This window comes from Sphaerodactylus townsendi, linkage group LG03, assembly GCF_021028975.2.
Source record: "Sphaerodactylus townsendi isolate TG3544 linkage group LG03, MPM_Stown_v2.3, whole genome shotgun sequence".
Classification (NCBI taxonomy): domain Eukaryota; kingdom Metazoa; phylum Chordata; class Lepidosauria; order Squamata; family Sphaerodactylidae; genus Sphaerodactylus; species Sphaerodactylus townsendi.
In genome coordinates this window covers 127,410,711-127,435,803 of record NC_059427.1, presented here as the reverse complement: position 1 = coordinate 127,435,803, position 25,093 = coordinate 127,410,711, and the positions used below count along the sequence as shown (strand labels likewise).

The 25,093-nt window shown below is 41.8% G+C and overlaps 1 protein-coding gene across 6 annotated transcripts in view; it reads right to left on the bottom strand.

Annotated features, from left to right (window-relative positions):
- The window catches only part of RPTOR (regulatory associated protein of MTOR complex 1), a 458,205-nt gene extending 435,849 nt beyond the window's left edge, over window positions 1–22,356 (bottom strand). For all 6 annotated transcript variants that reach the window (XM_048488432.1, XM_048488434.1, XM_048488435.1 and 3 more), the window contains exon 1: window positions 20,777–22,356. In XM_048488432.1, coding sequence (XP_048344389.1) covers window positions 20,777–20,938 — 162 coding nt within the window. In that variant the 5' untranslated portion in view covers window positions 20,939–22,356. The remainder of the gene's footprint in view (window positions 1–20,776) is intronic.
- Between the last annotated feature and the right edge of the window lie 2,737 nt (window positions 22,357–25,093).

Below are 25,093 nucleotides of genomic sequence, written 5' to 3'. Positions count from 1 at the left end.
GGTCATAATCATGGGGAGTCTTTTGACATGCTCTATTTGGTAAACCTTTGAAGCATCCCTGAGATTTCCTTTTTTCATTTCTTCCATCTCAGATAGATCTTCTTCAGATTTATTGATGGCCCTTCTCTCTTCCAGCCTTATCTTCAGCAAAGGGACAAGTAATTTTGAGAGATTGTTTTGAATGAGTCGCTTTGGTTAATACAAGTTGGTGATTTAAGAAGAGACTTTGATTCAAAAGAGTTCTCACACTGAATCAAAAACCTAATCATACAGTCCTGATAGAACTTTGTCACCTCTATACCAAAGCTCCTCGTTCGTTCTCTTTCCCCTTGGAGTAATGACAGAATTCTTGATGAATAAAAAGAGAGTAGAACCCTTTCATAACAGAGGTTCCCAGAATCGCTCTACCTATTTCAGATCAACATAGGGAAGTTTTAAAAGAAACTGAAGGTGTTGCTTAGCTCTCCACTTAGGAGTCCAATTAATAAGAAAAAGGTGGACATTAAAAATAATTAAAAAAATGGGCAGGCTTTGGATTTCTCTCCCCTAGTGATAAAAGTGGTCTCCTCCACTCATTAGAGCCAGCAAAGATTCTTTCACTGATTTGATGTTACCGGGCTCTATGATTTTCTGTTTCTAATTAGATATTAATTAATTATATCTTATATTTGGGGTGCAATTCTTTTTAAATTGACTAACAGCCTAAAAATGTTACACACACACACACACACACACACACACACACACACACACACACACACACACACACCCGTTTCAAATTACTCTAAAGTAAATGTTACAGGTTTGCAATGTCTCGACTTTTCTTAGGCATTACAGCAAAATATGGGAACTGGTTAAATTTAGTTAACCAAAGTCCAGGCAGGCCCTACGTATATATATAAGGCACCTTGGCTTTATTTATGCATACAAACAGGATTTGATGGACCAATTTAAGAGGATTTCCTCAGCTCAGACACTGGGACATGACCCTACAAGCTTCTGTGCCTAGATTAGTTCAGTGTAAAATAAGTCAACTGAGTAATAGTTTAGAAATAATCCTGTTGATATATTCAGGAATGCACAAATGTCAATATTTTGGTCTACTCCAATCATTGGTTCAACCCAATACTGTACTGCAACTACTAGCCATTAAACATTCAAAAGCAATTTACTATTAACATGCTCAAAATTCTACACACAACAGAGAAGTAGTTCTAAAAACATCTCTTGATCATTTTTAGCTCTAAAATTTGAGCTGTTTGTTACCACATCTATTATATCATCGCTCCTGGTGCAGAGTTTCCCAATAGCCACCGCCTGCCCAAGCCAGTAAGAAGGGAAGCAACATTACAGCTTAATCACTTTTTAATTAACACTCAAGTACACTACAACTTGGCGGTTTATTCTAACTAAAGAAAGTGTGATGGGGTATGACTAATGTACCTTTGCTTTTACTAATGAGCCACAGTGATTTACTACAGCAGGAACATAATGCAATTACAACCACAAAATTCACAGTCATGTCTCATTTCCCCTACCTCCTTGTTTTTACTGAAATAAGTATCCAGTGACACTTAAATATATTAAAATTGAAGCTTTTGAAAATTATTGCTTCTAATTTATTCTAGAACAAGCAACTTGTTTAGAGCAGTGTGCAAAGTGTGTACATGTGCCTTTTTAAAATTAGTGGGGGAACATCAGACCATTATACTAGATTGTAATTATGAAATCTTATTTTACTTTAACAATAATATGAGTGTGGATAGTCTCAGAGAGCAAGAATTAACTGTTGGTTAACGTAAATGTATTATACCTGAAATACTGCTACTGAAATGCCTATGGGAAAATAAAATACCACTACCTGCACATGACAGATCCTCTTATTAGAACAGAACACACACAGATATTTCTTCCAAGAAAAAGTACACTGCCCAATATTTTTTTTTCTTCCACCCCATTTTATTTACTGCCTTCCCTTTGGGGCTCAACACTATCTTATTTTTCAATATTTCACCTGAAGTGTCTGATCTGAGACCAGCATTGTGCATGCCAATATTTATTTTCTATTCTTGAGTTCCATGTGTTTTAAAGGAACATTTTTTTTCTTGAAAACTGACACCAAATTGGCAAAAATAAGCAATACTCCAGCTGGCTGTTCCTGGAGACTAATAGGGTTGTTTCCCTGCTGTTCTCTCCCCGGCCACACAAAAACTACAGTATTCTCCACTACAGCAATTTGACTCCCTTATAAAAACAAGGTTCCACTTCAATATATATTACTCTCTTCATACATCCTTCCCTGTGACTCGTTTTCCCAAGGTGTTGAAACAAAATCATTCCAAGAAAGCAAGTCAAGGCAATGAGAAAACCACCGCTCTCCAAGTGTTAAGCAGTTTTCTGGATATATTAGCCTCGATGACGAGAAAATACATTGACACGGACAAAGTGATTCGAATACTGATAGCATTTAGAAACAAATAGCAATTTCAGCAAGAAATTATCCTACATACATTCTGTGGACAGTTCATCTTTTTTTCAAGTATATAGAATTGGAAGAGAACAACAAAGTTAAGGGATAGAGTTTTTTCCCCCATGTAAGACACAAAGATCAGAAGGTTAGTGATGAAAAATGCCAGGCCTTTGCCTTCAGCGCAATTCTATCTAAGGTACACAGGATTTTTAAATAGCAAAAAAGCACTGACAAGCTGACACCAAAAACGGTTCAAAAAGTTTTCAAACAAAATCTATGGTTAGCCTGTGGTACTGGAAGCAAGACATTTTGACAAACCTAAACAACAATTGAAGTTTTGTAGTCCTAGATCACCACTCCACTGGACTACACAACTACCATTCTCGCCAGCAGTACACTGCTCCATAAAACTGCTCCATAAGACAAGGCATGGAGGGTACAGGGAAATGCACATGATACACACACTCAATTTCAACTATCTACACAGTCTCACCATGTATTCATAGCATTATTACAAAAACAGAGATGCAGAATAGGGTTGCTAACTTTCAGGTCAAACTTGGACATTTCCAATGACAACTAACCTCCAGATGGTCAAGATGAATTCCCCTGGAGAAAATGGCTACTTTGGAGAGTGGATTCTATGGCATTATACTCCACTGAGCCCCTGACCTCTCCAAAAAAAAGCTGTCCTACCCAAATCCCCACTCCAGGAATCTTCAGGAATAACTGGCACCCTTAATTGCAAAACAAAATTTCGGATCCCAAAAAGCGGGTTTAAAATGCTGAAGACTAAGGTTACCTATGTTTTTTAAAAAATCAATTTACAGCTTATTTTCAGTGGCCTAGTGTACTTTTTAAAACATAAGATTCATGGCTCCTAAAAGTATTCTCTGTTTTGTAAGTCAAAAGGCTGAATAACTCTCTAAATCTTGTGTGGTAAAAGAACTACTGCTGTTCATTTCTAATGCGTTCTTTTCTTCCCTCTTCTTTTAGCCCCTGATGATCAAGCAAACCTAAACTTCCTGGACACTTCCAAAATTTGCTTTTTAATTTCTCTTTAACCACCTGTTTCTCAAATCCCATCTTGCTTATTCTGGTCTCCTCACAAATTGTTGCAGTCTGCATTCTTTCCTTTTCTGCAAGGCATTTATTTGCCATTTTACATCTACATATCTTGTTAATGACCTTATTAAATGCATAGAAATCTATTGGAATCATTGCTTAATTGGTTCAAAAATACAAGAAACAATAAAGAATAAACACAAAACCTTTTCAAGAGGAAGGAAGGGGTGGTAATATTTAACGATCCCAGTATGTTGACACAGTGAATACCTGCTCCCCAAGACTCCTACTTGTATTAATCACTGCCTGCTAGACTATTTAATTTACTAAAATGTTTAAAAACTGAAGAGTTTGCTGTCACAAGGTGTTTTAATTCATCCAAGTTTACTATCATTTCATCATGTCTGGAAGCAATCACTTGTTCTGATTGAGAACTACAAAAAGTGACACTGCGTCAGCTTCTTTTAAAATACATCCATGCCAAATTAAGTGTGCATGTATTGCTCTGACATATGTTAGAACTAATGCCTCTCCCTCCATGCTAACAAATTACTCTAATTAGGTGGCCAGCCAGAGCCCTAAGGGAATAATTTTGACCTGGCAATTCTTACTATAGCTTATAGAGTTTTGTTAAATATATTTAAAGGTATCTTTAAAAGACAGGAATTTGGATGCAAGAACTTACAAACTACTAGTTTTGGGACAAGCCAGACAAATCTAAGCAAGAACAGCACTGTCATGCTCCCCCTGCAGTGGAATGAATAGTGGTGAATGACATGGTTACCATTTACTATGCGTTGACGCCATTCCCAACAGTGAAAGCATAGGGAAGTTCATCACACACACCAACATTTAAAACATTGGAGCTGCCTTTGGAGCTGGAACAATGAAGGCAACGTGTCTCTAATCCATTGCTCTTTGTCTCTCTTGTCCACCTTCAGCCAGATCATGATGTGAAAGGAGGTAAAGTGCATAATAGCTGGCATATATTGAAAGATATATGGTCTGGTTACCTGTATGCAAGAGTTACATTATAGCTCCAAATAACATCACCAGTCGAAATACTGCCTGTAAGAAACAAAGGCTATCTGCTTAGAATGAAAACACCTGGTTCTGTGCTAATGAAGGTCAGATAAGTTAAAACAGGAAGGGGAGGAAAATTCAAGCTAGCTGTTGCTTGGTATTTTGGCAGCTTTGTTTGGGCGGATGGTCCTGATCTTTTCCTCGGTATACCGAAAGGTTTGATTTGTTCAGAATTGTTGAATAGTCTTAAGGATTGTCTTTTCTTGTTTTAACTGCTTTGAATAAAAAGCTTTTGGACTTTATTACCACTGGCAGCTGGAAGTTTTTGTTTCACTTCGATCTTGAAAGAGGAAGCTTCAATAGAGAAGGCTGTTTTGGAGAAGGCTGGGGAAAAGCTTTCTGGAGGAGTCTACGGGCTGCTTGTTATCTGGCTCATAAAGTCATAGGAAGGCCAGAACAAAGAAATAAGTTCATACATTACCCCCAAATTCAGTAAATCAGTTCATTACAATTACTTTCATTGATGCCTTGTGGCAATTCATTTCTTAACAGTATAGACCATTTTACGTAGCTTGTGCAGTTCTAATTCTGGGTCAGTATTCAGTTTTATAGAAGCAGTTTCCTGTGACAGGGTTTCAGATACTCAAAAGATCTTATACTTGCTAAATAATCCTGATCTTGTAGTTTGTGAATTGGTGGCCAAGTTTTTACTAGAAATTATACACCCTACAGGATAGTTCTGTTTTTTAACTTTGTTGTGTCACTCTGCTATTAAGAGATTCTTTGTTATCATTCTCTTTGGCTCATTCCGCACATGCAGAATAATGCACTTTCAAACGGCTTTCAGTGCTCTTTGAAGCTGTGCGGAATAGCAAAATCCACTTGCAAACAGTTGTGAAAGTGGTTTGAAAACACATTATTTTGTATGTGCAGAAGGGGCCTTTGTTTTTCCCCTCTGTATTCTACTTGTATTTATATGCCAATAAAGGCTTGGTGCTACTGAACTCAAAGCTCTCCAACATACAAACAACTCTTATTTGCTACGATCCTTGTAATAGCACCCACTCCCTGGGGAAAGACAGAGGCCCCAAAAAGGGAGGGAAGCCTGTTACTGAGGGTGGATATGTGAGTAACGACTTTGTTGGCCTAAGGCACCCCCCGCAACTCACGCACACACACAGGCCTCTTAAACAGGGACCCTGTCAGGGCAAACTAAACTATAGTTTTTAAATGCTGCCATCATAAACTGCACCAAATGAAATGTATAGAGAGGCTCTTGAATGTTTAAATACAAAAACTGGATTTTTATTTTAATAAACTTTTTAAGATGGTTCAGAGAAGCACTCAAGCATTACCTTAGGCAGAAACTTAATGGTTACAGAGGAAGCAGTTTGTTTGGCTGTTTCAGTTTCAAGTCCTCTTGTTTCCCACTAACCAGACCTCTAGCCTCTTGTGGAAACAAGGCTGTGCCCCCTCAGTCTGAGATCTTTGTGGATACAGCCCCCCTTTGCATTATCACCCTTTGTCTCTGGCTCTCTTTGCCCTTAGACACTATCTCCTTCGACTGACTCTGAGGAAACGACAGGGATCTCTCCACCAGCCAATCAGGAGGTCTACATTTACATTAAGTGTTGCTAAGGCCAGCTTTTCTGCACCTTCTAAAAATTAACCCTTTTACTTGGGCCTAATCCGTCACAATCCTCTACCCACAATGGCTATTCCATGCTGTAGCAACCATACTGATTGTTGTAAAAGTATGCATCAAACCAATCCAGGATAACCTTCCGTGCCTATCAAAGATCCCCAGAATATTTTCAGTCAACAATGTTTTTAACATTGTTCTCTTTCAACCCCCCTCAAAGACCTAAAAGAAGATTGCAACTGGTTTGATAATATTTCAGAAAAGCAAGAAAATATTTCAGCATTGATAAAGCAAAAGAGAGCATAAAGTCTGGATGAAACCTTGGCAAAATATTAATAATTTACATGGCCCCACAGGTAGTCCACAGCCACAGGCATCCTAAAAGGTCATCTCTCATTGTGACCATGGTGACAATGTGTACTAGCTTCTTCTGTTTTTCCTTCATTCTGTTTTTCTTTCTTTCTAACCTCAACATTTTGCAAATCTCCCATCAAATTTCCTATTATTCTGGCACTATTTACCCAACAAAACGAATGCAGAGCAATGTTCAAGGTCAGTAATGTCGCCTTGAATAAAATTAATTCCTGCTTGATTTACTGTTTACTAAATAAAAAGCACTTATTTGGACACATATTACAGCTTCATTCATTACAGCCCTGTCTAGTGGCTTTTAACCTTGTATTTTAATTTTGTATTAATTTTAATTTGCAGGAAACTTGTCACATTCACGTTCTGCAGCTTCTGTTGTTTTGCTAGCTGTCACGTGTTTGCAGAGATAAGGCAAAGTATACCTATTTCAAATAAATACCTTAGTGGAAATCAAAGTTGCTCACACATACCTATTATAGTGTTGTGAGTATATTGTGTGGTTCCTTCAAATAGCTCTATCCTGAGAACAATTCTATCCTATGGGGATTAGTTGGCCTCATGTAGCGTGCCCGATGAGAGCGAGGGTCTAGTCTATAACAAAAGAATGTTCATATTCCTGGAAGACCAAGGATGTTTTCCCCAAAGGCTGCAATGGTGAATCAGAGCCAGAACCATGCAACCAAAGACAGAGGGCAGCTCATTGCTTACTTAGTTCAGAGTTGGAAACAGAGACAGAAACAGACAGACCTTCCTGTGGATTAACCCAAGCACCTTGGGAATGCAGGAGATCTCTCTGTCTCTCTCTAGGGATGTGACATGTGGGAGTAACTCTTTGTCTTTACTTCTGTTCTCCTTGCATATATGAAAATAAAGCAAGTATTACTAAAATGCCAGAGGTTTCCTGTGCTCTGTCCCACAAAAGGAACTAATCTAAGTCAGCACTGGAACTTCTTTCCACTTTAAAAAGTGAGGAGCATGTAATCATACTCAAACATTTATAAACATATATGTTCCATTTTCTGGAAGTTTGCTCAATGATATACTTATTATGAATCTAAAAGGATAAAATCAACCACTGTGAAGACACTCGTGAATGTTCAGCATTGCTGTTTAGGGCAGAACCTCTCTTCAGCATGACTTTTTGTATTCAAAAACCTTTGGAGTGGTAATGAAGATTGTCCAGTTTTCTGTAAGTCCATACAATACCCAGGATCAACAGTCACTTTTCCTCCAAGTGCGATACAGGCCCCTCCAAGTGCGATACAGTCACTTTTCCTCCAACAGATCACTTTCCCTCCAAGTGCGGAGGATGAAGGACAACTGGCAATGGATAAGCAAGCCCCAGGAATGAACCGTGCCTAATTGCAAGTAACCACATACTGCTTCAGAGGCCCCACCTCCTGTTTATTCTCTGGTTTTTAAAAAAGGATCATTCCAGCTTGACCTTGAAGAAAAAAAAATTCAACATCTCCGGAAAGCATCATAGATACAGTACGTTGTCCACTACACTTAAGGAAGCTTTCACTTATACAGCAGGAAGAAAAGTGACTCTTGAAGAACAAATACTGCCCTACTGGAGTACATATACAGAGAATAAAAGAAAGGTGACAGTTGTCACGATCAACCCCTAGTTCCTGAAAGATCACAGAACTACTAAAAATGTTGTTAAAAGCACACAGAACAATGTCTCAGCTTTTACTGCCATATCTCACATGAGAAATTTATTCTGTAGATGATATCTGTGGCAAGTGAAAACTGCTGAAGAACAGCTTTTGGAGGAATGCTGGAGCAAGGAGCAGCAGCAGCTGTGGTATCAGCAGAACTACTGGAGAAAGCAGAGGCTTGTAAAATGCCACTAACAGCAGGTTAGTATTCTGCCACCTGCAAATCTTTCCTGTGCAATAAGGCAGAAGTGGTTGACTTCACTGTATTACATGACTTCGTATACCGACAGAATGTTTAAAAACCTTTGAAAAGTCCATTTTTGATCCCACCAAGTAGCTGAGCCTGATTATCTCCCAGCCTATTTAGACTGAGGCTTGGGAAGGCTGCCTTGCTAAATTAAACGGTCCACTAGGTGAGAGCCTGTGTGCTGGCTCCTTGCCTCCACTTCTAGCTCCTGTTGTCCTGCCATGTAGACCTGAAGGCCCTACTCCAAAGGAGGTCTGACCAAGCCTGCCTGCAGAGTGTGGAACAGTCATCAAGATTCATTTGGTCTTTTCAGAAGTGGAAGAAACCATTTCAAAGGCAATAGCTGAAAAGTCGATATGACTTTGCCCTTGGCCTCACAACCACAGCTGGCAGACAGTGCTTTCCATTAACAGAGCATGAACGAACAGGGATCCACTGCAGGACAAGGTGCCCATGAAGAGGAAGCACTGGGAGTAAATATAAAATCATGCTTCTAAGGGACATGCTAGAGAGGTTACATCTCTACTTAATGAAAGAAATAAAGGAGCATGCAATGAGACAATGGTTCCCTGAGTAACAGCAAAATGTTTATTGGTTTACTTTATTTATACTCTGTCATTCTTCCCAGAGGAGGCCCAAAGCAGCTTATACTGTTCTCCTGTCCTCCATCTTTTCCTCACAACAACCCTGTGAGGTAGCTTTAATCTGAAAGCATAGCAGAGTGGGGATCTGAACCTGCGTTTCCCAGATATCAGCCACTACGTAAACAAAGGCAAATTCCGCATGGGCCAAAAACAGCAGTGCGAAAACCGTGTAAAAGGGTTTTCACACCACTGTTTTTGGCCCAGGCAGAATCCGCCAAAGCTACTATGTAAACCACTATGCAAACAAAGTAAAAGAGCAGACAAACCTGGCTACTTTGTCCCAGTCTTCAAAAGAAACTCAGAATGGATAACACCCCATTAACATAAAGACGAAATAAGAAATAGAACAAATTCCTATCAGTGGCGTTCCTGCCTAGGGACAGGGGGTACCCTATGTCCCCGGGCGCCCCCATTTGGTCACAGTGGGGGGCGCCAACATTTCAGGGTCGTTTGTGTGTTTTTAAATTTTTAAGTGTTTTTTCACGTTCTGGCCTGCAGGGGGTGCATTTTTAAGGCTAGCAGCACCAAAATTTCTGGGTACCATCCAGAGAATGCCCTGATGATACCACCCAAATTTGGTGATGTTTGGTTCAGGGGAAGCAAAGTTATGGACACCCAAATGGGGTGCCCCCATCCCCATTGTTTTCAATGGGAGCTAACCTGAAATGGGGGCTACCCATTTGAGGGACCATAACTTTGGTCCCCCTGAACCTACCTTCACCAAACTTGGGTGGCGTCATAAGAATAGTTAACAGATGATACCCTGAAAATTTGGTATCACTAGCTTTAAAAATACACCCCTTCCAGGCACCCCAAGAAATTTGCCCAAGATTCTTTGTTTTGCAGTGACTTTGCTCCATTGTAGCCAATGGGGAATTTCTGAGTGTGTAGGCAGGCTGCACATTTTTGAAGATAAGAGGCACCAGACTTTCAGGGTGGCTCCTGGAGGGCCTCCTGGTAATAGCATCCAGGTTTGGAGACCTTTGCTTCTGGGGGTTCAATTTTATGGGCCCCCAAAAGGGTTATTTTGTTTCCCTGCTCCTGCACATGAAAGCCTGTGGGCTGAGTTCTCTCAGAACTCTCTCAACTCCCCCCGCCCACCCAGAAGCAAAGCTCACCAAGACTGGATGCTATTACTCAAGGCCTCTTGGAGCCACCTTGAAAGTCTGGCGCCTCTATCTTCAAAAATGTGCAGCCTGCCTCAGGAATCCCTCATTAGCTACAATGGAGCAAAGTCACTGCAAAACAAAGAATCTTGGGCAAATTTCTTGGGGTGCCTGGAAGTTTAAAGCTAGTGACACCAAAATTTCAGGGTATCATATGTTAACTATTCTTATGATGCCACCCAAGTTTGGTGAAGTTATGTTCAGCGGGACCAAAGTTATGGTCCCTCAAATGGGTAGCCCCCATCTCAGGTTAGCTCCCATTGAAAACAGTGGCGATGGGGGCATTCCATTTGGGCGTCCATAACTTTGCTGCCCCTGAACCAAACATCGCCAAACTCGAGTGGTATCATCAGGGCAGTCTCTGGATAATGCCCTGAAATCATGGTGCCACTAGCTTTAAAAATGCGCTCCCTGCAGGCCAAAAAAACACCAAAAATACGCCCCCCCAACCCAAATACCTTGCATTCGCATTTGTTCATTTTTGGACAGGACAAAATCGGACAATTTTTGTCTGAATGTGCCCAAATTTGCCCAGATTCCAGCCGAATCTGCTATTTGTTTCATCTGAATCTCCAACCCTCAAAAGTGATGCTGTTTCAGGGTGGGGGAGAATTCACCCCCAAACAGCATCACTTTCAATTTTGTTTTAACCGGGGACCCCAGATTCTCCCTTTAAGGTAGATTTAAAAGAAGAATCTGAGCTCCCTAGTTTAAACACCACTGAAAGTGGATTCCACTGGAGGTGTTTTGTGAGAGATGATGCTGACATTTGTTTGGTAAATGTTTTGCTGGGGGTGATTTGTGAGAGATTTACATGCTTAATACCCACTTGCACTGGCTTGGAGTTGTTTCTCAGGCTAACAACCTACCTCATAGGGTTGTTGTGATTAGGAAATTAGGAAAAGAGTTGGTGGGTAGAGAGCCATGTATGTTTTGATGGGAGTGGGAGGTGATTTGTGAGCTGGTTCAAAAAATCATTGTTTGGTCATGGTGGGGGAGGGTGTCCGCCCATACGCCGGGCGGGGGGGGGGTGCGCCAAACTCAGGTTTTGTCCCCGGGCACCAGTTTGCCTCGATACACCCCTGATTCCTATTGAAGTATCTCAAATTAAAACAGCAGACTATCTGAACGGTATGGTCTCTGGTTTAGCACACTTCCAATGGAACAGAATTCTGCTTGGAGACGCAGAGAACTGGGGGCACAAACACATGGAGGGCACAAAAGCTGACATACCAGAATAAAATGAATGGAAATTAGTAAAGAAACGTTCTGACCAAAAACAGGCAAGTTTTACAAAGAGCCAAGAGAGAATGAGAGAAGCACTTACGAATTGCCTTCTGAAGGGTCACAACCTCTTCCCTCTCGACTAAATATATACAGTGGCAAAGGGGAGGGGGAGTAGTTGTCAAGTGAACAAATGTTGCATTACTTTTTTTCTACAAGAGGTTTATATGAAGCAGTTCCCCACCATATGGTTACTTTTCAATGCATTTCAAAGATACAACTGCTCATTTGCATTTATCTGCCACAGTAAATATGGAGAGCATGGGAACCGGATCATGTTAAAACAGATTTTTTTTTAAACCAGTGAAACCCATTTGATTTACATGTATTCTGTATTGACATTTTCTCCAAGTCTAAAACTTCCTGCAAGACATAAAACTCTTTCCTAATATGCTTTTCAAAAGCAGACACAAAGCATAGTTGCAAAAACAAATGGTTTTTGAGCTGGGAATGAAATTATCCATTAAGAGTGAGATCAGGACTGTGAATGAAGTCAGACATTCAGAGCAATATTACAGGAAGCTCAACCCTAAACCCAAACAATCTGGCCCAGCAGTTCTCAACCTGTGGGTCGCGACCGCTTTGGGGGTCGAATGACCCTTTCACAGGGGTCGCCTAAGACTCTCTGCATCAGTGTTCTCCATCTGTAAAATGGATAAATGTTAGGGTTGGAGGTCACCACAACATGAGGAACTGTATTAAAGGGTCGCAGCATTAGGAAGGTTGAGAAACACTGATCTGGCCAATCATAGCTCAGCTTAGAAGAATATGCAAGAGTCTGTCAGTTTCATCAGTTAAGACATCAGTTTCATTTAATCACGATTCCATTTATTTATTTATTTATTTATTTATTTATTTATTTATTTATTTATTTATTTATTTATTTCGATTTTTATACCGCCCTATCCCCGAGGGGCTCCAGGCAGTGTACAACAAAATTGATACAAATAAGTTAGGGGCAAACCATACAATTAAAACAACAGCAGCCCATAAAATTCCAACATTAAAACATACTGAATTTCATTAAAACAGCGGTGATTTCATAATAAAGGCACCCGGAGAATCCTTTCCTTTAAAACCCTCCCCTAGGGAGCAGTCGGACTCCTCCATAGGAGGATAATCTTGATGGAATCGAACAGGGGTGCCATACTCAGCGGCTGGTTGCTCCAAAGGCCCGACAGAACAACTCGGTCTTACAGGCCCTGCGGAACTCACCGAGATCCCGCAGGGCCCAGACTGCTGGAGGGAGAGTGTTCCACCAGGCCGGGGCCAGGGCCGTAAAGGCCCTGGCCCGCGTGGAGGCCAGCGGTGTCACGGAGGGGCCGGGGACTACCAGTAAATTCGCCTCTGCTGAGCGCAGAGGGCGAGTGGGGGCATATGGGGTAATGCGGTCCTGAAGGTACAAGGGTCCCAGGCCGCATAAGGCCTTAAAGGTCAAAACCCAAACCTTGAAAATGATTCGGAATTCTACCGGAAGCCAGTGCAGCTGGCGCAACACAGGCTGAATGTGATCACAAAAGGTGCCCCCTGTGAGCAAGCGTGCTGCTGCATGCTGGACCATTTTCAATTTCCAAATCAAATGCAAGGGGAGGCCTGCGTAGAGCGAGTTACAATAGTCTAACCTGGAGGTGACCTTTGCATGGATCACTGTGGCCAGGTCTGCTTGGGAGAGGAAGGGGGCCAGCCGTCGGGCCTGATGGAGATGGAAAAATGCAGTCCGGGTTACATGGGCCACCTGGGTCTCCATTGAGAGAGACGAATCCAGGTGGACCACCAGACTGTGAATGGAGGAGGTTGGCGCCAAAATGGCCTCCTCCCACACCGGCGGCTGGAAATCCCCAATCTCCCCCCCACGGCCAAGCCAAAGGATCTCCATCTTCGATGGATTCAGTTTCAACCTGCTCTGCTTCAACCAACCAGCGACCGCCTCCAAACAATGCTGTAGAGCTGCAGGGGCGGCGACCGCTCCCCCCTCCATCAACACAATGAACTGAGTGTCATCAGCATACTGATGACAGATCAGCCCAAAACTCCGTACCAGCTGAGCAAGTGGTTGCATGTAGATGTTAAACAACAGCGGGGATAATAATGCCCCCTGGGGCACTCCGCAATAAAGCGGGCACTTCTGGGAGGCTTGATCCCCACACCACACTTGCTGACTCCGGTCCCGGAGAAATGAGACAATCCACTGAAGGACAGTGCCCCGCACCTCAGAAGCAGCCAGGCGGTGGGCCAAAAGGTTGTGATCGACCACATCAAACGCTGCTGTTAGATCTAACAAAAGCAGCAGTGCCGATCTGCCTTAGTCAAGCTGCATACGGAGTGTATCTGTGACAGCGACGAGAACAGTCTCCATCCCGTGCCCAGCATGGAAGCCGGACTGGAAGGGATCGAAGGCCGATGTGTCATCCAGAAAACCCTGAAGCTGCTCCAACACCACTCTCTCAATTACCTTCCCCAGAAATGAAAGATTCGAGACGGGGCGGTGAATTCGGCCAGCATCGGCCGTGGATCTTAAAGACGGTCTTTGAAGTCAAGAGTGGAAGCTCGGACCTACTGCCTCCCTTCTAACTCCATCATCTCGGATAAAACTTCCCCTTTTGCCTGGGCAAGGGAGACATTGGATGATATTCCAACAGATGGGGCTCGTGAAAGCCTTGCCCCGCACTTCACCGCTCTAATAAGGCTTGCAGGAGGGGCATGGATCCAGAGGACAGGTAGTAGGTCTAACAGCAGCCAGGGTCCTGTCAACTGCGGCTTCGGAGAGCAGGGAGAACTGGGCCAAACAAGGGCCAGAAGACGGCAAGGGAGCCTCCAGTTCGCTCATTGTAGTCAATGTGGGGGGTAGGTCCTGGCTGAGCAACGTGACTTTATCTGCGAAAAAGCTCATAAATGCCTCACAGCTAATAGTCAATTGGCAATTTGGAGAACCTTCTGATAGTGAGGTTAGGGACTGAATTATACGAAACAGTTGTGCTGGGCGAGAGCTAGCAGATGCGAGAGAGGAGGAGAAGAAAACTCTCTTCGCCTCCTTCGTCGCCATCTCATAGGCTTTCATAAATGTCCTATAAGATGCTCGCGCGGCTCCGTCCATGTGATATGTATTTCTGTATTGCTGCTCCTTAGTGCTTATGCTACTGGTACACTTATATCAAGCAATCTTGAAAAACAGCTCATCGGGCATCTCTTAAAGTTCTGTATATTAAACTACTTCCCCGTAAATTAAATTTATGAATCTACCAAAATCCATGCATAAGCCCAGAAAGTATTATTTTCCAAAAATCTTGTTTTGTCTTCAAAAAGGTATACCTAGGATTAGTCCACAGTCAACAACTAATATGGGAGAAGGGAGGAAAAGCAGGAACTGCAATTAATCCCCTAAACACTTGCAGATGCAGGAATGATCAGCCCAATCTGACTGGGAAGCACAACATGTTGAGCTACAATAAGCAACACACACCTTACCAGAACAAGTCTTTCCTCACTGCAAATTTCCTAAGCAAGGGTAACCCCAGGGAGCAAGGAAGGAGAGGCTGCAAATCAGTAAAAACCATTTTCATCTTTGAAAATGTCAAGATTTGTGTGTAGGTTTGATGCTAAACGTTTCAGTAAACCTGTCCATTAGTGCTGATTCATATTTGATCATTGACTGTAAATAAAGTCTTCTTTTACTGAAATCAGTATGCTCTATTAGTCCATTAGAACAAACAGGCCTTCCAACACACTTCCTTAACTATGGAAGCCCCACTGTTTTCCTAGTCTCATGAAGGACAGATTTAATTCTCACTTGGCAGGTTTCAAGACAACAAGGGGAGAGAAGGTTGTTAAAATGAAACTACTACAATCAGGATTTTGCTTTCTGTTTCTGAAATCAATACAAGTAAATGTTTTAACTTTGGTAGCAACTTGTCAGTAAAAACCATTCCAGACCCATTTATTGTAATGAAGTTCTTACTACCAAAGCTATGAGATTTAATTCCACATTTCAATGTGGAATTTCTAATCTGGGTGATAAAGATTTTTCAAAAATAAATAATACATCAAAGCAGTATCATTCCAATAACATACATGCCATGAGTCTAGAATAGAAAGCAATAAATACTCTGCAAATTTTCAGAATTCTGAGAAAAGAGGGTAGCAAATATTTAACCGAGTTACTAATCAGCATTATTAAAATGTAGAGGCCACCCACCTCCACCTACTTAACAACATGATTTAAGAATTTTCCCTGCCCCTTATCCTGCCAAACAATTTCAGTCTAAAATATGACTAATGAGAGGGCCTCTTCCCATAAACTTAGTTCCCAGGCAGGAACATAAGGGAGAAGATACCCTGATTCCAATCCATGTAGGAATTTAAAGGTCAAAACCAATGACTTGAGATGGACTCAGGAGCTGGCCAGAAGCCAGTGTAATTGCTGTAGGAGGTTACGTCATAGGGTCACATGAGCTCAATAATTGGCCGCAGCCAGCAGTATAGATGCAGCATTCCGTGCCAGCTGCAGTCTGCAAAAACTCTTCAAGGATAACCTCAAGTAGAACACATGCAATAGTCCAATTTAGATGTAACTAAGGCATGGATCACCTTGGCTACATTAGACTGACCAGGAACAGCACCAGCTGAAACCACAGCAGCCACCTGACTTTCTAAGGCAACCACGGTGTCAAGCAGCACTGACAAACTGTGAACCTAACGTTAGATTCTTCAATTGGAAGAAAACAACTTGAGGAAAGAGTGTTTACTGGCTTTCTTGCACCCTATACCACTAAGTGAGATTTCCCAGTTTCCACTGACCTACTCTTTACCTAGGGCAGTTCATCTACAGTATTGTAAGTGTAACTATCACATTTTTCTATACTCCCAGTCTTCCAAGCGAAGAGTATTAGAGAGATATACTCCCAGTCTTCCAAGCGAAGAGTATTAGAGAGATATGTGATCAACTTTCACGCATCCAGAATAATGCACTTTCAATGCACTTTGCAGCTGGATTTCACTGTGTAAAACAGCAAAATCCACTTGCAAACAATTGTGGGAAGTGGATTGAAAGTGCACTATTCTGGATGTGCAAAGAAGCCCCTAGTTGCCAATTACAGAATTCTTGAGTTTCTGATGATTTCTGACCATATTAATTTGCCTGTGGGAAAAGCAGCTCTACCCAAAAATAGAGAAAAAAATGTTTTCAAGAATCAATCAAAGAACTGAAAAGGAAAGATAGTGGCCTTCCTCAACATCTGTCAATGACTCATCAGAGTAATTCCACATTTTGAATACTGTATTAGATTAGCAGGGGTTCAATGTATCCCAACAACCTTACAATCAGTCTATCAGGATATAACATGAAACATGTAAGAGAATGGAATGAAATACAAACACAACAGCTAAACATCAGGAAACTTCCTTAATAATGAAGCCTGTAAGCTTGCTAACATAAGAAGAGAGAATGTTATACCTTTTGGAGACAAAAAAACTAGCACAATCAGAAATTAATTATCTGCAATCCATACTAGTAAATGCATATGCAAAAAAGTAAATCTGTTTTAGCTAAAATCCCACAGTCTACTCCAATGGTTCTCAACCTGTGGGTCGGGACCCCTTTGGGGGTCGAACAAGCCTTTCACAGGGGTCGCCTAAGACTCTGCATCAGTGTTCTCCATCTGTAAAATGGATAAATGTTAGGGTTGGGGGTCACCACAACATGAGGAACTGTATTAAAGGGTCGCAGCATTAGGAAGATTGAGAACCACTAGTCTTTTCCAAAGTTTATGTGTAAGGTGATGTGTAATGTGGCAAAGTCTGTTGCACAGATGATCTGTGAACAGTCCATAGATCCATAAGTGTTTAATCTAATAGTTAGAAAGTAACCTAAACCAGTGTTCCCAGTCTGGATAAGCAGAGCAGGACAGCAATTAATATGTTAATAGGGAGTAGCACAAGCAACTGATTCCTTTTAAAAACTCTGAGCCAGAGATCACCAGGTAAAAAGAGTGGAGTATGATTTGCATAAGAACAGGAATACTTGATTCATCAAAAAGAGTGGGAGGAAGAGCTGTTATCTTGGTTATTCCCTGCCAGTTGGTCTAGCACTCTAGTTGAACAGAGAATTAAGGCTTCAGGAACACACTTGCACAAAACCAATGCAAAAACACAGAATATTTGGCAACTTTATTCAATCTCTCTAAAGTAAAATCATAGGAAGATGTTTTAGGCCTAGGAAATGAGGATAGCATTAATCTCTCCTTTCATTCACCATTGCTCAGTGGATGTTTATTTGGCTGGGTTTTTTTCCTTCTTTGTGACCCTAACAAATCAAGTGATTGCTAAAAAAAATATTTTCATTCAATCACTGTTTTTAAAGTGAGCTGATGTGGTGTATTGACTAAGGGCGGTGGACTCTAATCTGGAGCACGAAGTTTGATTTCCACTCCTCCACTTGAAGCCTGCTGGGTGAATTGTGCCAGTCACAGTTTTCTCAGAACTCCCTCAGCCCAAAGGGAGGCAGGCAATGGCAAACCATTTCTGAATATCTCTTGCCTTGCCTTGCTGATGAAGAGGAAAGTGGTAGCAATTTTGTCCCCTTCTCCCCCACTGGAGCCTCACAACTCACGAATAGCATTTTCCAGAGGGAAAAGCAGGAAGGATGAACAATCCTTGCATCTATGGAATCCAACCCAAAGTGCCTTGTAATAAACACTGATTCAACACAATGCGGGAGGTAGTGAGAAGCTAGATATGATATGGATGTTACTTTGATAACATGCAGTTTTCTAGTAAACCCATGGTAGTTTGGGTTAGCTTCAGGACCAAAATGAGAAATACGGAACAAACAGCTCTTATAATGAACATTTTTCTGACCTTTGTGCTCATATGAAATTATATTGAAGTAAACAGTTTTAAATCCTCCCCCTTAAAATTCCCCCTGTCAAGGTAGATAAGAACAAGTAATTTCTTGAATATTAAATTTGGGATTTATTTTTCTATACAGTTAAAAATAAATCTAAATATACACATATTAAACCTCCCTTTATAATCCCCAGCTCTCCAAGTAACATTGGGCCAACCAGGCACTCTCAGTATAACCAGCCCCACAGAATAGTTGTGAGGATAAAACACAGAGGAAGGGAGAATGATGTAAGCCAATCAGGATCCCCAGATGGGGAAAAAGTGGGTGTAAATTAAATAAATATATAAATAAAACTCAATCCATAGCCCTTTGCGTATAGAACCATGGGAAAACAATGGTTTGAAGATCAACAATATAAATATGGCACAACAGACCATATAGATCCAGGAGATGCCACTGTACACATCAATAGGAGAATCACCTTGATTTTGTTCTTCATATTTTATACTACTAGTAATTGCTTAACCTGAACAAGCTATGTGTGCCATTATCAAGGGAACAAGGAGTGCTTCTTAGGCCCCTTCCGGACATGCAGAATGATGCACTTTCAATCCACTTTCACAATTGTTTGCAAGTGGATTTTGCTATTCCGCACAGTAAAATCCAGCTGCAAAGTGAATTGAAAGTGGTTTGAAAGAGCATTATTCTGGATGTGCTGAAGGAGCCTTCGAGATTTTACATTATTAGCTTGGATTGATGGGAACACAGTTGGAGTAAAACAGATGTTTACACAGTCAGTTGCTGACACATCAAATAAAGAAGCATTTCAGCAGTAGGCATTGAGAAAGACCTTCCACCACCTAAGATCCTAGTAAGCCACTATCAACTATAGTAGATAGTGAACTACATGATGTAATGATCTGACTCAGTATTAAGCAGATTCATATGTTCATCTCCAATTACTTCTATTCTTAAATTGTGAATATTTATTCCCTGTTTTTTAATATTTAAAAATCTGTTTATAAAAATACACTCCTCCACACAGTAACTAGTTACCAGGCCTTGTTCTGACAACATTCTGGGTCTTTAGCTACCTCTGAACAGTCAAAGATCCCATGGGCTGCAGTCAGAAAAGTTTTAGATTTGTATCTACTTTGTGGTGAGTGCAACTGGGGCAAGAACAGAATGTTAATGCAGTATAGGAGAAAGAAGCAAAAGTGAACTGAAAACAATCGTGAACTGAAAACAATACTAGAAAGTGGTATAATGTCCCAAAGTATCCTGCCAGTACCTCTGATAAACTATCATTTAACCAACCAGAACCTGCTACATTTATGGGGGTGGGTGGGTGTTGCCTTGTTCATCTTCAAAGAAAATTTTAAACGCAACAAATTATTTTCCACAGTCCGGGATAACTAACAAACAGACCTCATTCAATCACTGAAGCTTTCTAAAGCAACATGTTTTATACAAGGTGACAGTACAGGTGAGAATTTCAGAGAGTAGTGGTGTTGGTCTGCAGACATCTGACAAAGGAAGCTTTTACTCCATGAAACTCTTGTAGGTATCTGGGATCCTACTGGACTCAAATTTAATAGCACAGGAGAGAATTTTGGCAGCTCTCATTTTTGTCAACTTCTAAAATGCAACCAATCGGTAAAGGTAGGTAAAGGTGCAAGTATTGAGCCATTACTGACCCATAGGGTGACATCACATCACAACATTTACTAAAACTGAGTGGTCTGCCTTTGCCTTCCCCAACTATCTGCACTTCACCCACAATAAACTAGGTAATTTTACTGACCTTGCAAGGCTGGAAGGCTGAGTCAAAATTGAGCCAACTACCTGAAACTGACTTCTGTGAGGATCAGGCTCAGTCTATGAGAACAGTTTTGACTGCAGTACTGCAGCTTAGCACCCTGTGCCACAGTGCTCCAGTCTACTATTACTTTGTAAAATATACGTTCCTTGCAACATACAGGCAAGAAAAGTTCCTTGCAACATACATACAGGCCACAGTGCTCCAGTCTACTATTACTTTGTAAAATATACGTTCCTTGCAACATACAGGCAAGAAAAGAAACGCACAAGCCTCCCAGCAACATGAATCTGCACATGGCAGATAATTAAACTATTATTAAGGAGATAAAAGATACAATGATGCCAATTATTTATGCATATTTGTAATTTGTTTCCTAGAACTGCTGTAGCTACTTAATGTGTGCAAGCAAAAAAAAAAAAGAACTAGTTAACCTAAAAGCCTGAACTAATGGATAGGTCATAAACTTCAGTGTGAACAAACTGAACAAACATCAGAATATCCCTTCCTCCCAAATAAAATAATTTGTTACAGATCATTACCCGGTCTTTCATCCGCCAACTCTGAGCCAATGACTTGGAGCCCTCAATTTTCTCACAGTGCCTCTTCTTCATGAAGGCCAAGGGCAAATTCCAGTCAGTCATGTCCGACTCATCTTCTTCCCCAAGCCCTAGGAGGGGTGACTGTAGCATCTCAGACTCCATCAGAGGAGACAGAACCAAGGCAATGAGTGATCAGAAATCTCCACTCTAAAACAACGTTCAGAGAATAGCAAAGGAATCTGGCAGATCCTGTTCCAGATGAAGTGATATAGGAAGAAACCCTGTTCAGAGTAGATATTGAGAGTACTACTGTTCCAGAAGTGTGCCAGTGCTTCCTGCTCAGCAGTTGGTGGATTCTTGTTCAAAATGGGTAAAGTCAGGCAGTACTGTAATCCCTACAAGGAATAATTAATAGTGTATGGCAAGAACTTAATGATCACTGCCTAGATGAAGCTATAAACTGCTGGTGTGCATATGGGTCCTTTTTCTGTCTTTCTCATGAGTACAAATAGAAAGAAACATGAGCTGTACTTTAATTTGAGGAACGCACAACTTGGTTCCAAACAGCTGTCTTTATTGGAACAAGGTCCTTATCTACAATAAAACTATTAGTTATTTTAGTGAAGAGAATACCAGGAACAATATGTTCAGAACCAAATTTCAATACAAGGGCCTAGGAGTATCTATAAAATATGGCTTGCACTTGGAAGGGTAACCACAGCCAATTAACTGATAGAGAGCTTAAGCACTAGCGACATCACAGCAGATTGGCACTCTTGTTCAGGGTAAACCTCGTGCCACACAGACTTTGGGCAATGCAAGAGCTTCTGAAAAAGGGAGGCTGTCCCTATTCTAAGCGGAAGGTTCAGCAAAAATCCCTTTTCAATTAACAGCACAGGTGCATACCAGATTCTAATGGAAGGTGCTGTTCAGACTGTCTCAAAGACTGTATTTATGGAAGGAAAACTAGGAGAAAACGTAGGGAGCTTCCACTGGGCAAGTCCTGCCCTGTGTTCAATTATAAAGTTAGTGCAGGATCCCTGCCTAAGCAGGAACTACAGTGGAAAAGGAGGACCAGGCTTTTGTCATGGTCCTCAGCTCAAGACAGAAGTAAATGAATATGAGACAGAATCCTGTTTCAGATAAAATACACAGCACTAACGTTAAAGATTACAGGGGAAGGCGCAGTTTAGCCGGTGGCGCCTCTGTTCCAGGAGTGGCTACACCAATCTTTGGTGAGGACGTAGGAGGAAACAGCTCACCCCCCACAACAAGCCCCTTGCGGGGCAGTCCGGTTCAGGCGATGGGAAAGCTCTCCCTCCTGGGCCTGTTTCGAGATCTTGTAGTGGTCGGGGTGGGGGGAAGAACGTCCTACCCCCGCGGGGGCGCTTGCTCTCTGTCCGGCTGTTGCCACGGGAGCCCTGTCCGGCCCATCGCGCCACCCGCCTCGGGCAGCTGGTTGCTCCGCGTACAAAATCCCCAAATAACGGGGTTCGGGAAGCAGAAGGAAAAGGATCACTATCCCCAGACAGCTAAACTCCCCTCAGCAGCACACCAAGGAGGCGGCCATATTGCCACAACCCAGAATGCATCCCGGCGACGGGCCGTCGGCCAGCCCATGCCGAGTCAAACGAGTTCGCTAAGCGCGGTTAAAAAGGGGCCCGCTCGAGAAGGACGACGTTGCCATGGCAACCACCTAAGCATCCTGGGGGCAGTAAGCTTCAAAACAAAGTCCGGTACCAGCAACAGATGCCGGCTGACACCCCTCACGGCAGACAGTAGGGAATTCAGAGTAAGAATATGAGAGAAAAGCGGCTTCCTCCTCCTATCCCTGGCTACAATTATGCCCCATCTCCCTCCCCCCACCCCGCCCCGCAAGTAAAGTATGTTTGAGATATCTATCGTTTTCTTGAATGACATAAATATACCGCGTCGTCGAAAGTTATGGGCTTGCAATCCGCGTCCTGAATCTCTGGGCTCAGCTAAAGTGTATCCATTCTCTTGGATGCACACATACCCATGCTTGGTTAGCCCCTGTCATTCCCCCACAGTTTTCAACTGGCCCAGATAGAGTTGCCAGCCTCCCGGTGGGACTTGAAGATCTCCCCGAATTAAAACTGCTTTCCAGCCAACAAGAGATAGTTCACCTAGAGAGAATGGCTGGTGTGGAGGGTGGACTGCATAGTTTTATACCTTGCTGCGGACCCTCCCCTCCCGACCCCAAATCCTGCCTTTCCCTGGCTCCATCACCAAAATTTTACGGGAATTTCCTAAGACTGAATTGTCAAGAGGATACTGTCCACTAAAAAGGGCCAGCAAGCGCTTCAGACTCTTTTATTACTTTCTTATCTCAAATTGTCATATAAATTGGACCGGATCTGACAGATTCTGTTAACAAAGAATTGGGCAAAAAAAATGTCACAGCCAACAGCCAATTCCTTATCACCAACTGTTGAATCACCCCAAACGTTTTTACTGGACACAAGTAAACTGACAGAACAGTAGCCAAAAAAAAAAAAAAAGCTTATTTGCCACTGTTATTAGCACCTCATAGACTTTGCAATTAACTCTGTCAAATCTGGCCCAAATTTTCTACCAAGAAGCTCCAGACACCTTTCAGGGTTTTTGGGGGGCTGAGGGGGGTGTTGGCAATTTCTTAACTCCATAGCAAGCCATGATCCATGTGTGTATTACTGAGGAATACACCCACCTATTGGTCTAAAGTACCTAGCACTTCAGGCTGCTACCAAGGCCCCCATAAAATTGTAATTCAACCCCCCCTCCCAAAAAAATCCTTCAGAGATATCTAAAATCCAACTAAAACCATTAAATAGCCATGGTGGTATAGTGATTATCATATTACACAAGGGATCTGGGAAATTGTCTGTTGCAAAGCCCTACTCTACCATGAAACTTGCTGCGCTCGTCTTTTTCTCTCGGCCTAACCTACTGTCATGGCCCTCAAAAATCTTAGCCAGGGCCAGGGCCGTATTTCATTCAGGGTCAGGCCTACAGTGCAGCCTTGAGAATTGTTTGCATTGAGTTCAGCTTGTACCAGTCTTGCTTCGTAACGGTTCCTGCAGCTGAAGGATGGGGGTTGGAATGTATGTGAGTGGGAATGACGTTTCTACAGTGGAGGATACAGTGCTTTGCCTGCTCTAATGTATTCAGTTCTGACAGTGAAAACTCATCAGCTTCTCTATGCTTGTAATCAATAAAGAAGAGTGTTGTGAGAGAGGAATGAAGGAGCACAGAACAATGCATAGCACTCTGAACTTAAAGGAAGGGAAGGATAACACTGTACTAAATAAACAATATTTAATAAACAAAATCCGTGTGTTGCCCACCACCATATCAACAGAACCATCTATGTTCCCCTCAAATATTGGTCACATAGCAGCACAGAGTGTATCTAATCCACCTTAGCAGACCACTAGAAAGATGCTTAGTGCAAAAGATGATATCCACTGCACAGCTTTTTTCTTGTCTTGGGCCCATGACAACAGACAGTAAACTCAGCATTTATGAAGGCAAGGGTGACCTTCACAAGCATTTTTGATTCCATATATAATCAGTCTGGAGAAACCCATCACCACCAAGAGGGGCCATTTGAGACAGAATGACCCTGGCAGCAACATCCCACCAAGTTTTAGTCAATGTGGCATAGCGGTTGGAGTATCCGATTTAGATCTCAGAGTCCCCAGTTCCAGTCCCCACAAAAAAGGGGACAAACCTCCATAGCAGAGGAATGTGCAAAAGCACCAGAGGTTTCACAAACTAAATTAGGAGTGTTATGAAAATCAAAATTATGAAGTAGCTTAGCCCACATATGTGCAGCAATACAGTATATTCATATAAATGTAGAATATGTAACACACCATGAAAAGTCAGGTACAGAAAAAAGCCAATCTTACTTTGAATAATTTCTGTGACTCTAGATACGAAGAACAGGTGAATTATTTTTGGATTTTTCCTGGAGTTAATGTAACATTTCCAGCAATTCAATAAGGATAGACTGTCAAACATACACTCTGAAGAAGAGTTTAATCAAAACAGAATAAGCTAGCATTGTATTTGATTGATAATTGTTTCTGTCAGTGATTGCAATTATATTGTACATTTGTGAATTACAGTTGTTCCAGTTTGTTCTAAATTTTTGGGCAACTTTCAGTATTGTATTTTTTTACTCCATGTAGGAGAATTTTACAGATACCATAAACCATCTAAAACCCTCAAAAAAGTGGGTTCTAGGTCAAATCAAACCTGAACTCCCCAGGAGCTAAAATGACCAAACTGAGGCTAATGATACTTTGGATA